The sequence below is a fragment of the Cotesia typhae genome, unplaced genomic scaffold (assembly GCF_013202065.1).
Source record: "Cotesia typhae breed Kobodo isofemale line unplaced genomic scaffold, CoteBio_Ctyphae scaffold_45, whole genome shotgun sequence".
Classification (NCBI taxonomy): Eukaryota; Metazoa; Arthropoda; class Insecta; order Hymenoptera; family Braconidae; genus Cotesia; species Cotesia typhae.
In genome coordinates, this window is record NW_027423777.1 from 3,428,219 (window position 1) to 3,442,169 (window position 13,951).

Genomic DNA, 13,951 nt, shown 5'->3' on the forward strand with positions numbered 1-13,951 from the left:
TGACAGCTAAATTTAATACTTAACAATTTTTTAATTTTTTTTAACAAATAAATTCGTTCCAAAAAATTATTTTAAAAAAATTACATTTGTAGTTTTTTAAAATTTCTAAATGTCAATTTTTTTTGCTATAATTAATTTGGTACCAATATTCTTAAAATGATCAACAATCTGCTAAATTAATTTTCAAAATTTAACTACATTATTTTTCGTCTGAAAAATAAAAAAAAAAAAATACGTCAATATTTCTTAACGCCATCAACAATTTAATGACCTAAAAAAAGCGTCTAGTTATTATATATTGTCTCTGATATATTATAATTTCTCTGAGTGGGCGTAAAAACCCAGAGAACATTCTCCATTATTTTTCTTTATCTTCCATATTCCTCCAAACACACACACAAATACTCCAATATATATGTATAATTAATAGAAATGACGCACGTGCTATCAAAAATGAAACGTCAGTTCTTGGAACCCTAGAACCATAAAAAAAAAAAACAGTTATAGTAAGTATTGTATTAGTTAATAGTAAATAATGTAAGGTTAAATTAAAAAATCTGTACCAACAAAAACAAGTTTTAGCTATTGGAAATTTCCAGGACAAAGTACGTGTTAATGTACTCAATTATACAAGATACATGATAAATGATACATGTAAATATGTAATAAAATGTCACTAGCTGTTTCAAGAATCATCTAGTCACAAATACTCACCAATAATAAACATAAACACGCAAACTTACCTTAGTGTTGGTAAGAAGCAATACTCCGCCAGTCCAACTGCGAAGAATATAATAACAACAGTACAAGCGCATGCTCACAAAGGAGAAATAACAGACGCGTCATGTAAGGTATATATAATTGCGCATGTAACGCCTCTTTCTCAGTTCCATTTGGACTTCGGACACGTGCACTGAACGTCACATACTAGTTCACCAAAGGAAGTTTATTTTTTGCTTTGTCCGCTCATTGTATGGGTGAGTAACTCCAATATTTTATTTTTATATCTTCGCCATATTGTTTACATCTTTTTTTTTTTTTTTTTTTTTTTTTTTTTTAAAAACATTTTTTTTATTTTTTTTACTTTAAAAAAAAAAAAAAAAAAAAAAAAAAAACAATTAAATTTTATAATTTTTCAAGCTTTTGTTTGTGAAAATGTCGAAATAGCCGACACGACCTACTTGCCTTTCACTTCCACGTCGAATGTATTTTTACATACAACTTAATATATTTTATTATATATTCTATAGTATCTAAATTTCAATATAAACAATTAGATTACACGGGATCTATAATTTATATTTTTATTTGGCTTGCGTGATATTTCTGGGGGAGATTGCTGATACGGTAGCCTTGAAATTTTTTTTATTCTCGAGATAACGATTGTGTATGTCAGCGTAAACCAATACCAGGTATCTAATTGTCTATTATTATCATTATTAGTATTATTATTTTTATTTTTTTTTTTTACGTCGGCAAAATTCTTTTTTTTTTATGTAGTCATATTACAGTTTTATATCCTTCGGCATTTCAAGATGAGTAATATAATGCCGCGTGACGTGGATATACTGTCAACAAAATGTCGCCCGACACGTGGATGTCGCAATAGATTTTTTTTATTATTCATTCATAATTTTTTTTATTATTTTTTTTAAAGTTAATTTTTTTTGTTTACAAAATTTAATAATAATAGTACAAAAAAAAAAAAAAAAAAAACAAGATGACACTGGATCTCATCCCAGATTATACTCACTGATATCTGTAGTGAAAAAAAATTTGAGATAGTATCTAGTATAATCTGGATTATACTCATTATAATCTAGATTATACTAGTTACTATCTCAAATTTTTTTTTTTTTTTTTTTCACTCAGTATAATCTGGGATAATATCCAATATCATCTTGTTCTTTCCGTATAGTGAAAGAAATTTTTTTTTCTTTCTTACTAAAATTCAATAAATATTTTGATTGATTGTTGAATAAATTTTTTTTGACGTATGTGTGTTATGTGATTATGATAATTAAATTAGCTAATATTTGACTTTTTTTTTTTTGGTGTTATTTAGTCAATAAATTAGTGTTGAATAAATTTATTAAATTTGACAAGTATAAAATTTTTTTTTAAACAATTTTGATGAAACCGATGTAGACAGCTGTCGATTTTTTTCAAAATTTTTTATCAGAAATTAATTGCAATAAAAAAAATATATTATTTAAGTTAGACGATATATAAAAATTTTTAGAATTTTTTTTATGAAAATTACTTTAGCTAATCTGTAATAATTAGAAAGAATTTTTTGAACAAATAAAAAATTGACATGTAAAAATATTAAGAAATTAAATTAATTAATTATAAAAAAAAAAATATTTAAAATAATTTACACATGTAATTTTTTTTTTTAATTTCTTAATCTGTAATTTTTTTATTAAAAATTTTTCATAATAATTTCGTTAAAAAATTAAAAAAATTTTTAATTTCACTAAAAAATATCATGAAATAAAATCTAATGTCTTCTAATCGTCATTAATAATTAAAAAAAAAATAAAATAATTTTTAATTTATAAATTTTATTTAAAAAATTTTTTTTTAATTTTATGAAAAATTAATTTGCAATATTTATTTATTTTTTAAAATTTACTATTTTAAACACTGAAAAAATAGATGTAAAATTAATTACAGAGCGAGAGAAGAGTATAAAACACGGAGAGAGCCCTGTGGAGCCGATAAGCAGCTGCAGGGATGAGAATGGCTATTTGCCAACAGTTGGTCGGTGGGGTTGCGAATGGCCAAGTTGACTCGAATCGACAGAAATATGGTGTCAGCCACAAGGACAAGCTCGAGGTCCACGGCTCAGGGGTGTCCCGTTGCCTCTGCCAGTCTGGGCCCACTATGCATCAGCTCCCCTGACCGTCGATACTGTCGAACAATATGAGGAACTAGCAGGCAGTGTTGAGCTGGAAACCCAGCGACTGATAAACGATCACCGATATGATACTATCGGTAACTTCCTGAGGTGAGTTCATCAACCAGGTCCACTTGACTTCCCTAATATTTTTTTATTTATTTAATTTTTAATAACAACTCTGTTTTATTTTATTGTAGGTTCTACAAGGACTTTAAGGAAAGTAATGAATCTATGGTAGATCGTTTCTACCAAAAGTATCAACCACTGATCACCCATAAACACCATACATGTGTGGGTCTTGGTTTTGAATTGTTGAGTCGCTTGAGTAAATTAGACGACAGATTTCCTGGTATTGCTAATGGCCTTTATTTGGTATCTTGTGAAGAGGTAATTTATTACTTTTTAGTCTTTCATTTTTATACAAATTAAATTACCAGACAATTGAAAATTTTTTTAGTTTTAAAATTAATTAATAAAAAAATTTCACATATAGATTTGAAAAATTATAATAAGTGAAATTTTTTTTAACAATATTTAATGAGTTTTAATTTAATTAAAAGAAATGATAAAATTTTTACATATAGAAAATCAGGGAAATTTTTCTAAAATATTTTTGAGTTTTAATTAAAAAAAAAAAAAATTGAAAAATTTTTGAACGTCTGCAAAATTGTGAAATTTTAGATAATTAATAATTTTTTAAATGATTTAGACTATTGGAGACATCGAAGGGTACGTTGGTGGACCACCAGCCGCAGACAGTGGAGAAAAAGAACACGTGCTCGTTTGCCTAAAGATAGAAATAAATAACCGTCGAGGAGTTTTGCTCCTGGACCCGGGTTACCACGTCGCCCGGGTGATAACTGTAATGGGGGACAAAATGTACCCGCATACCGGTTGGTTCACCCAGTTCGACGACAAGGAGTGTAAAAAAGAGTACAATTATTCTCTGTGCGTCCAAGACCCGGACTACGTCGAGTGGCACGACAGAGAAACACGCCCTGGTGCCTTGGAGAATACACAAGTTGCTCTTATTTACGTCGCTCGGCCATATTTGACTGCCATTGACGTCACTGAGCGTCGTAACTTGGTCTACAATTTCCGTAGTTTAGTTGCTAGGGATACTAAGGGACATCTGACTGCTGGAATATATTTTCCATTGAAACTTGATGACGTCCAGAATTTTACTATTTTTTACCAAACTAACAACGGCAAAAAACGGGTTAAAATGCCCTTTGATAAATTTTATACTCCATCTAAGGTATTATTATTATTATTTTTATTTATAAATTTCATCATTTTTTATTTTTGTTTAAAATTTTTTTATTCATAAATTTTAAACTTGAAAATTTTTTTTATAAAGTTTGTAAATTTTATCAATTAAAATTTTTTAAAAGTTAAAATTAAAAAAATTTTTTTTTTATAATTTCAGGTAGCACCAAATTACGAAGATTTGGAAGCGATGTCAAAATGCGCATCTAAATTGGGCATGTCTCGTCACGAATTAGAGAGCCTACTGTCAACTCTTGCTTTGGTCGTCCGCGACACAGGATTTATCGCTCAAGTACTCGCGATCAACACCAGAATAAACAGCCTCGCTGAAGATAATTAACAAAAGCCATCCATACCATGGTGTCAAAAATTAAAAACTTTTATCATTAATTATATTATTGCTTGCTTTCCTCATACAATTTTTTTTTATTATTTTTATTCAATTAATACACATTAATTACGTACTTATTGTTTGATTTTATCGACGGATTTAAAATTTTACTTGTGGTGACGGTAAATATAAATATTTTTTAATAATTATGATAATTATCTAAATTGTACTTGATTTATAAGTTTGCTTTCAATAAATGCCTGAAAAGTATATTTTACTGTTATATTTTATTTATTTCCTTAATTTAAGACAATGAATATAATTTTTTTATTATAATTATTAAATTACATTTTATTATTGATAGTGTGACGTTTGTATATATTTAAATTATTAAAGTATATGAGTAACAGAAAAAGTTTAAAAAATTTTTAAGCTCGTAAAAAAAAAAAAATTTAATTATTTGCTCTAAAAAAAAAAAAAAAAAAAAATCTAGTAAAATTTATTTTGCATCTCTGCACGAAAAGAAAAAGACGGTACTGGATATCATCCCAGATTATATACTCAGTGATATCTGTGAAAAAAAATTTTTTTTTTTTTCATAAAGTAACTAGTATAATCTGGGATGATATCCAGTGTCATCTTGTTTTTTCTATATGGAAGAAATAAAAATAAAAAAATTAATACTCTGTGTATAAAAAAAAAAAAAAAAAAAAAAAAATGGAATATTCAATTGAGAGCTTAGTTTTGAGATAAAGTCAAATTACGTCCATCAGCTACGTTAATTAAATATCAACAGACGTAAGTTAGAAAAAATTTAGTTCAATAATTAATTAATTAATTAATCATCGCTTGTTGACAAGTGTCGTTTCTTCTTATTATTATCTTCTTCTTCTTCATCTTCATTATCATCTTCATGTTTTCGTCTTCCAGATGTCTCAGTAGCTTTTGGCTTAGAATCTGTTTCAGTACTATCATTTTGACTTGCGCTAAAATTATAAATAAATAAAACGTCAGTATTGAATTGAGAGTGATAAAAACAAAAAATAATAAAATTTATGTTAAAAAAAAAAATTTTAATAACTAATGAGATGAAATTTTAGAGTAAGTCATGCCCCGATGGTTCTCGAGCTTCAAGGATAAGACGAGGTACAGATATTTAATATTTTTCATACAACGTTACTTACTTACGTTGTATTTTTATTTTTAATAAAACGTCACCACCCTCAGGAATAATTAACTATATTTTTAATACTTTTGGGAGAACCTGCAATACACAAAATCAAAATTTTCCATTCCAATTTTCTTTTTTTATGTGATAAAAAATTTTTCTTAATTATTATGATTTTTAATTAATTTATTTACGTTAAATATGGTAAAAAATTTTTTAATGCATTAATAATTAACAAGCTTAATTAAAAATTTTCATGCACTCACATTTAATAATTTAAGCAGGTTCCATTGAAAGAAGATGATTAATTATAATTATAAAAAGGTTTAAATTTAATTTCTTTAAAATTTTCTACTTAAAATGGCCGACTTTAAGATTAAAAATGGCTGACTTTAAAAATCAAAATGGCGGGAAATTTAAAATCAACCGCGAAAATTTAAAATTTAAACCTTCTTAAAAATGAAAATAAACAAATTTTTAAACAACAAAATTAATTTTTTTAATGAACATCTTACCTGATTTTATTTTTAATACTGTTCGTCAAGGCTCGAATACTTGGTCTTGAACTTGGTACTCTAGATCGTTCACTCTGTCGACTAAACAAGCAACCCAACAACCAACCCATAAAAAAAAAAAAAAAAAAAAAAAAATAAACTAACCATTAAAAATAATTAAACAAGAAAATAAATAATAAATCTAATTAAAATGAAACTAATGCCCATTGATTTTATTAAATAATAATAGTGAGTAATAAATAAAATAAAAAAAGAAATTACAGAGAGCATTAAATGACCAATAATAAATCTTAAATCCTCCAATTGTCCATTACGGTCTATTTCTTGCATTACGTGCTCTACGTTTGCTAAATTAAATATATACAAACAATAAATTTAAGACTGACAAGTATGCTCAATAATTACAACAGAGATAATTACGTGCAAACATTACGTAAATAAATAAATAATATACATAAAAATTTATAATTTAAACTTTAAGTCACTGGATGCAATTGATAGTAAATAATTGATAAGTAACTACTTGTCGATGCAATTAAAAATTGATTAATTAATTATTATTTACGAACCTTGGTGTTCCGTCGGTCAGCGCAAGCTGTCGTTCTCTACGGTGATGTCTTCTGTGGGGCGAGTAATCAATTGCTGCCTGAGAATCACTGACTCGAGGACGAGCTTGACGAATACGCTGTTCCCATTCTTGATTGAAATTTTCGGCTTCGTCTAAAAGTTAAGAATATTTAAATCGCTGAAGTTGTTAAAAATAATTGAAAAATTATGAAAATTAAGTTAGCCGACTTTTCAAAATTTTTTTCTAAAATTTCACTTAAAAAATTAAAAAAAAAAAAAAATTTAAGTGCAATTTTTTATGAATATTGTTTTAGTTGTAATTTAATTAATAAAAAAAAATCAAAAATTTTTAGACTTATAAAAAATTATGAAAATTAAGTTAACTATCTAAAAATTTTTATAATTTTTTTTTTTATTGAAAAAATTACTACAAAAAAATAAGAAAAAATAATTTTAATATGTAAAAAATATGAAAAACTTTAACTACAATTTTTAGAAAATATTTTTTTATTTCAATTAAATAAATTTCAATTAAATAAAAAAAAAAAAAAAAAAAAAAAAAAAAAAAAAAAAAACGTCAGCTAACTTTAAAATTATGAAAAATTAGAGAATAAAATTACCGTCATCAAGGTTGATGAATTCCTGGTGTTCTTCCTCAGCGCCATTACGCAAATCTTTCTTCTTCTCGATGATGTGAGCTCTTTCCCCGATATGGTGACCAATGGCCATCTTTTTGGTGCCGGCTCGGGAGTCAAAGACTGATTCTTTGGTTTCTTTGACGCCATTTGGACCAGCTCGCATTGATTTTGATGCTTGGTACACTTGGGGACGACCATCTGGCCCGTTTGTATAGGTCATTATTGATGTTGATGTCATGCAGTTACCGCTAGCCATGTTATCCTAATGATAAAAAAATTTATATTATTAAGAGAATAAGTAAAAATTATGAAACTGAAGTTTAGCAGACGTCTAAAAATTTTTTTAAATTTCAATAATCGTCAAAAATTTAACAAAAGAATTTTTTTTTTTTTCTCGTTATCGTATATTTATTTATTTCATAAATAAAAGCAAAGAAAAAATTATCTAACTATTTTTAAAATTTTTATAACAATTAAATTGTAATGAAAAAGATTTAGCTAGAAAATTCTTCATCTAGAATTTTTTTCAAGAAATTTTTTTTTCAATAATAAAAATTGATTGGTTATAAAAATTCAAAGAATTTTCAGATGTCTATTGATTTTACTATCATAATTTAGATAAGGTAAAAGACCCAGTTACTGAGACTGGCCTAGTTGTTTAAAATTCGCAATTTTATTCCAATTAAAAAATAAAATGTTCTCAAAAAATAAATTATCTAAAAATTTATAATTTACAAATTTTATTTATTAATTTCTTGGAGTTGGCTTTTTTTTTTTTTAAATTAAAATAAAAATGCAAGTGTCAATAATTGGATCTTTTACCTCATGTTCTTAAATCTGGACCGTGTTAAAAAATAATTAAAATAAAAATAGCAAATACTTACAAAATTAGAAAACATAGCATTCATATTCATCGCTGGCATAGGAAATCCAAAAGACATCATCTGATGTATATTATTAACAGGACCTCCTTGATGTTGGCTCATCATACTTTGACCTTGACCCATCAGTGCTGGTGCCATCATCCCAAACGGATTGCTGAAGATGTTCATCATGCTATTCATCGATTGCATAGATTGCATGTGTGACCTAATGTTGTTATGGTAATAAGCAATGGTTAATTCGACTACAATTATGATACTAAAATCAGCCGACATTAGCGAACATTGTTTTTTTTATTTTTATAACAAATTAATTATGAAAAAAATATTTTTATAATTTTTTTTTTTCAATATGAGAATCAATTTAGCAGATAATTAATTTAAAAAATCTTTTTAACAAATAAAATGTGGTAAAAAAAATTAGAAAAAAAAAATTTACATATAGAAAATTAAATAAGTAAAAAAATGCAATTTTTTGGAATTAATTTAATTAATAAAAAAAAATTAAACAATTTTAATAGTGAAAGCTAACTATAATGTTATTTTATGATTTTGTCACTTGACTATTTTTTAATTTTATTTAACAAAAAAATTTATTTAGAAAAATTATTTTTAAAAAATTTATTCAGAAAAATTATTTTAAAAAAATTGCGTTTTTAATTTATTAAAATTTCTAAATGTCCATTTTTTTTTTTTTTTAATTTTTTTAATTCAAAAATTTATTTATTAAAAAAATTATTAAAATTATTAAATATCTGCCAATTTACTTTTCATTGTAATTTTTTCAATTTCTTCATCTAGGATTTTTTTATTTGTTATAAAAAAAAAAAAAAAAAAAAAAAAATTGTAACATGTCTGCTAATTTTAGTACCATTAAAAATTATGCTGTAAAATAAAATAAAAATTACTGAATAAATACATAAAAATAAAAATAAAAAAAAAAAAAAAAATGTAAATATAAATATCAAAGTCTTGATGCAAAAAAATCAGACTCCATCTTGAAAATAAAATGAACAAAAATAATTGACAATAAAAAAAAAAAAAAAAAACTACTAAAAAAATTTAATAGTGAGTGAATTATGTAATGAAATATATATGTTAGTAATTATAAATATTTACCCGAAAATTGGGTCGTCTTCAATATCACCCATCAGCGATCCAAAGAGAGACATATTTATTATTTATAAATTAAATGATTTTTATTTAATTATTTTTAACAATAATAATCAATGATAGAAGATTCCACAAGGCTCGAACAAACGTAAATTCAATTATGATTTTCGTGACAATGACAAAAATCTGAGGTGATCTATTGATCACGTTTTTCACAATCCAGTTGCTAGAAATTTCTCGATGGAAAATTTATTAACACGACCTACGACGCACGTCAGTTACTTTTTCCATAAAGTATGAAGATTATGAAATTATTATTATTATTTTATTAAAAGAAATAATAGTTTTGACAAGTTCGCGCTGCTAGATGGCGGACTTGTGTCATTCTAAGATGGCAACGGGTTTGAAGATAAATCAAGATGTCAGATCGGAATAATTATGGATGACTAATGATGAATAAGCGTTGGAAAAATTAATGGAATAAATTATGAGCAAGATTGATTTTATTTTTAGTCGAGTAATTATTGATTTTATTTTATTTTGAGAAAGGTAACTATGGATAATACAGAAGTTAGCAGTCAGCTGTTTATTTAAAAATTTCTTTTAATTAATTAATTATAACAAAAAAATGCGAAATTTTTTAATTGCTGTAAATATTTAAAAAAAAATTTTTATCTTCAAACTTCAGTGTCATAAAAATGGCTGATGTTCTATTTTATGATTTTAGTAAAATATTAAATAATAATAATTTTTAATAGTTAATTTAATTTTTTTATTAAATAAGCTGACATTGAAAATTTTATTTAAATTAAAAAAAAAAAATAATAATTTTTTAAATTTTAAATTGCAAATTTTTTTTTTTAATTTTTAATTGCAATTTTTTTTTTTTTAATTTTTTATTAAATTATAATAAAAAAATAATTTTTATTCTTAAAAAATAAAAAAATAAATTTATACTTAAAAAAAAAACTTAAAATATAAAATTAACGATAATTAAAAATTAATTAAATTAAAACATTGAGTCAACATAAATGTTTGCATTTCAAAAAAGGTGAAGTGTCACTTGTGATATAATTACAAATAAAAATATTGATAAAATGAGTTAGAAAAAAAAGATTACCAAAAAAAAATGAGTTAGGATATTCATTTTATTTTATTATTAAACTTTCATACATTTAAAATAGAAATAAATTTATAATTATAATTATCATTATTAATATTATTATTTAACGCTAGTTTATATGATACAGTATCAAGATTACAAAGAAGAACTGTGTTTACGGTATCAATTGATTTCGAGTAAAAAACTTTAAAAATATGAGCTACTGTCGATTATTTAAATTCTGATCAAGACTCTTTAATAAATATAATAACATATTGATCGAATGAATGTGTTAATTGTTCCGTTTTTTTTTTTTTTTTTTTTTTTTTTTTTTTTTATAAGTTTAATAATTAAAATGGCGTTTACAATAAAAATAAATCAAAAAAGCAAAATAAAACCTACATTATATATATATATATATATATATTAAAAAAAAAAAAAAAAAAAAAAAAAACAACAACAAAAAATAATTGATTGCTCTTAATAATAATGTTGGATTAAATGTAACTATGATTTACTGTAACTGTTTAGTTATTAGTAACTTTAATTTCAATAATTTATATAATTAGTTAATTATTACCGATACATATGTCAATTGGAAAACTGGACTTGATTATTTCAGCCATTTATAGAATAATAAGTTAACTCGTTAAAGTTTACAAAAATAGTTGTAATATATATTATTTATATAAAATAATATACAAATTGGCGTATTTTTGACAAATTTCACGTTAACTAATCAATTACGAAATTGAGCTATAAATGTTTAAACGGATAGATGTTGCTGTTATTATTGTTGTTTTATTATCGATATACAAAAATTAAATTACTATCTAAGTATGTTATAGCCAACTGATAGATTTAAATTAAATCAGCGACGTTCATCGGCATCTCGTCGATGTGAGTGCTGTAAAAATGCTCGATATCACTAAGCGTGCGTTTGTCTTCCTCAGTAATAAAATTAATGGCTACTCCCTTACGTCCAAAACGACCACCACGTCCAATTCTGTGGATGTAATTCTCACGGTTTGATGGCAGATCATAATTAATAACTAAAGAAACTTGCTGAACATCAATACCACGAGCCAAGATGTCTGTCGTGATAAGAACACGAGAAGATCCAGTACGGAATTGCCTCATAATAAGATCACGCTCTTTCTGCTCCATCTCTCCGTGAATAGCAGAAACAGTAAAGTCACGGTTCTGCATGTTTTCAGTGAGCCAGTCGACCTTGCGACGAGTATTGCAGAAGATAACAGCCTGAGTGATGCTCAGAGTGTCATACAAGTCGCAAAGAGTCTCGAGCTTCCAGTCCTCCTTCTCGACAAAAATGAAGAACTGCTTGATACCCTCAAGAGTAAGCTGCTCCTTCTTCACCAAGATGTTGATCGGCTCGCGCATGAAGCACTTGGAGACCTCCAAGACGTCGTTCGGCATGGTGGCTGAGAGCAAGATGACCTGGACTTCAGTTGGCAGCAGCTTGAAGACGTCGTGGATCTGGTCCTTGAACCCACGAGACAACATCTCGTCAGCTTCATCAAGAACGAACATCTTGATATTGTTGGTGCGCAGTGCGCGACGACTTATCATGTCGTAGACACGACCGGGAGTTCCGACGACCACGTGGACTCCTTGCTCCAGCTTGCGCATGTCCTCGCGCACATTGGTTCCTCCAATGCAAGCGTGGCATTGAGCTTGCATGAAATCTCCAAGAGCAATTACGACCTTCTGGATCTGCTGAGCCAACTCACGAGTCGGGGCCAGGATCAAGGCCTGGCACTCGTTCACAGAAGTGTCTATTTGCTGCAAAATAGAAATAGAGAAGGTTGCAGTTTTACCAGTTCCTGACTGCGCCTGGGCGATCACGTCGTGCCCCTTGATGCATGGCAGGATAGCACGAGCCTGGATAGCCGACGGCTTCTCGAAACCGTAAGCGTAGATTCCTCGAAGGAGCTGGTCCTTGAGATTTAAGTCGTCAAAGCTCTCGACGATCTGGTCCCAGTTCGACTCGATCACACCATCCGGTTCCATTCCTGGTGGTCCGTCGTTTTCCATTCCGTTTTTACTCTCTTCCATTCTGCGTTCCATTGGTTCAGACATTTTACCTACAAATAATTTTTTTTTTTTTTTTTTTAATCAATTTATTGATTTTTTTCAAATTTCATTTTTTTTATTTATTTAATTGCGTTTTTTTTTTTTTTTTTTTTTCTCCAGAAAGGCAACTGAAAATAAATGAATAGGTTTTGTTAGTGTGAATATAACCTCACCCATCACTACTTATCTTCAGAGTCACCCGACAATGAGTTTTCAATAAAATCTTTATACCTGAGTCAGGTAATTACTTAAAAGGGACATATGGCTTATTTTCACGCCGGCAAATTTTTCCACCCTCAAATGTTAAATCCTTTAGCCATTTAAGCTCTGCAGATTAATTTTAATGCTCCGTGACGAAAAATTAAAGGTAATTTTTTTTGCTGCTTTAAATTTATGTTAATGAAATTGAAATTTTTTTTTTTTTTTTTTTTTTTTTTTCTAATTGTAGAAAAAATTATTTGGAATTTAGTCAGAAAAAAAATTTTTTTTTTTTTGTGAAAATTTATGTAGAATTTTAGGAATTATTTGGGAAAAATTGAAAATTAAAAATGCGCAAGCACGTGGAAATGGTGGATAATATTTAACGGAAAGAAAAAAAAAAAAAAAAAAAAAAAAGATAATTACATGCTAGGTGTTGCGAAATGCTAAATAAGTGTTGAAAAAATTCGCGGAGGTGATTTAGTGATGAAAAGGTGAATATTTATGAGAAAGGAGACTAAAAATACAGAAATTATTTGAGACCTTGATAAGCAGCAGATAGCGTGGGAGAGGAAGCATAGCGAGGGGAAAGAATTTATGAATTAATATGAACACTTACCTCAAAATAATGTACTCGGGTATTGCTGAAGATCAATCAGAGTGTAGTGATGCTGATGCGTGCTCTAAGTATGTTTACTTGGCAAGTAAGTTGATTAAAAATCAGAAATTAAGTTGACGAGAACCAGTCACTTGCAAATGCCTCAACGTGGTAACGTTAAATGAGTGGTTAAATGTAAGAGAGTCATATAGCTTGAAAGTCCACACCTGGCATCTCCCCTCAGTTGAAGTTCTTCAATTTCCCGAAGCGTGCATGTCTCTCCTGAATGCCACTTTGACTTCCTATAATTGGCACTGTAGTTCGCGCGCCAAATTTTTGAATCATAATTTTTAATTAAAATTAAAGTAGCAGATATTTAAGTTAGCAGCCACTTGATGATTTTTTAATTTTATTTAAAAAATTAATCTTTTCTGAAAAACTATTTTTAAAAAATTGCATTTTTTAATTTTTTTAATTTGTACATGTTAATTTTTTTTTCTCATTTATTCTTGCGATAATTTATTTGTTAAAATATTCTTAATCAATTTTAGAATTTTTTAAAGAAATATATT

At 26.9% G+C, this 13,951-nt stretch overlaps 3 protein-coding genes across 7 annotated transcripts; 1 reads left to right on the forward strand and 2 right to left on the reverse strand.

Annotated features, from left to right (window-relative positions):
• The first annotated feature begins 834 nt into the window (after positions 1-834).
• LOC141536979 (uncharacterized) lies at positions 835-4,775 on the forward strand. 2 transcript variants are annotated; one of them, XM_074257815.1, is made up of 5 exons: positions 835-977; positions 2,680-3,013; positions 3,103-3,292; positions 3,615-4,163; positions 4,335-4,775. In XM_074257815.1, the coding sequence occupies exons 3-5, from the start codon at positions 3,137-3,139 to the stop codon at positions 4,512-4,514; spliced, it is 885 nt and encodes a 294-aa protein (XP_074113916.1). In that variant the 5' UTR covers positions 835-977; positions 2,680-3,013; positions 3,103-3,136; the 3' UTR covers positions 4,515-4,775. The 2 variants fall into 2 exon arrangements, with proteins under 2 accessions (XP_074113916.1, XP_074113917.1); XM_074257816.1 differs by lacking the exon at positions 835-977 and having other exon boundaries at positions 2,662-3,013.
• Positions 4,776-4,824: 49 nt separating this feature from the next.
• On the reverse strand, positions 4,825-9,658 carry Mlf (myeloid leukemia factor). 4 transcript variants are annotated; one of them, XR_012480828.1, is made up of 7 exons: positions 9,394-9,658; positions 8,278-8,482; positions 7,376-7,655; positions 6,758-6,908; positions 6,189-6,269; positions 5,690-5,769; positions 5,350-5,491 (listed from the first exon to the last, which is right to left on the reverse strand). XR_012480828.1 is itself a non-coding variant. In XM_074257812.1 (6 exons), the coding sequence occupies exons 1-6, from the start codon at positions 9,444-9,446 to the stop codon at positions 5,344-5,346; spliced, it is 918 nt and encodes a 305-aa protein (XP_074113913.1). In that variant the 5' UTR covers positions 9,447-9,658; the 3' UTR covers positions 4,825-5,343. The 4 variants fall into 4 exon arrangements, 2 of the variants coding, with proteins under 2 accessions (XP_074113913.1, XP_074113914.1); XR_012480829.1 differs by having other exon boundaries at positions 5,351-5,491; positions 5,694-5,769; XM_074257812.1 differs by lacking the exon at positions 5,690-5,769 and having other exon boundaries at positions 4,825-5,491.
• Positions 9,659-10,517: 859 nt separating this feature from the next.
• Positions 10,518-13,562, reverse strand: LOC141536761 (eukaryotic initiation factor 4A-I-like). The gene is made up of 2 exons (XM_074257479.1): positions 13,401-13,562; positions 10,518-12,594 (listed from the first exon to the last, which is right to left on the reverse strand). The coding sequence occupies exon 2, from the start codon at positions 12,587-12,589 to the stop codon at positions 11,351-11,353; it is 1,239 nt and encodes a 412-aa protein (XP_074113580.1). The 5' UTR covers positions 12,590-12,594; positions 13,401-13,562; the 3' UTR covers positions 10,518-11,350.
• Between the last annotated feature and the right edge of the window lie 389 nt (positions 13,563-13,951).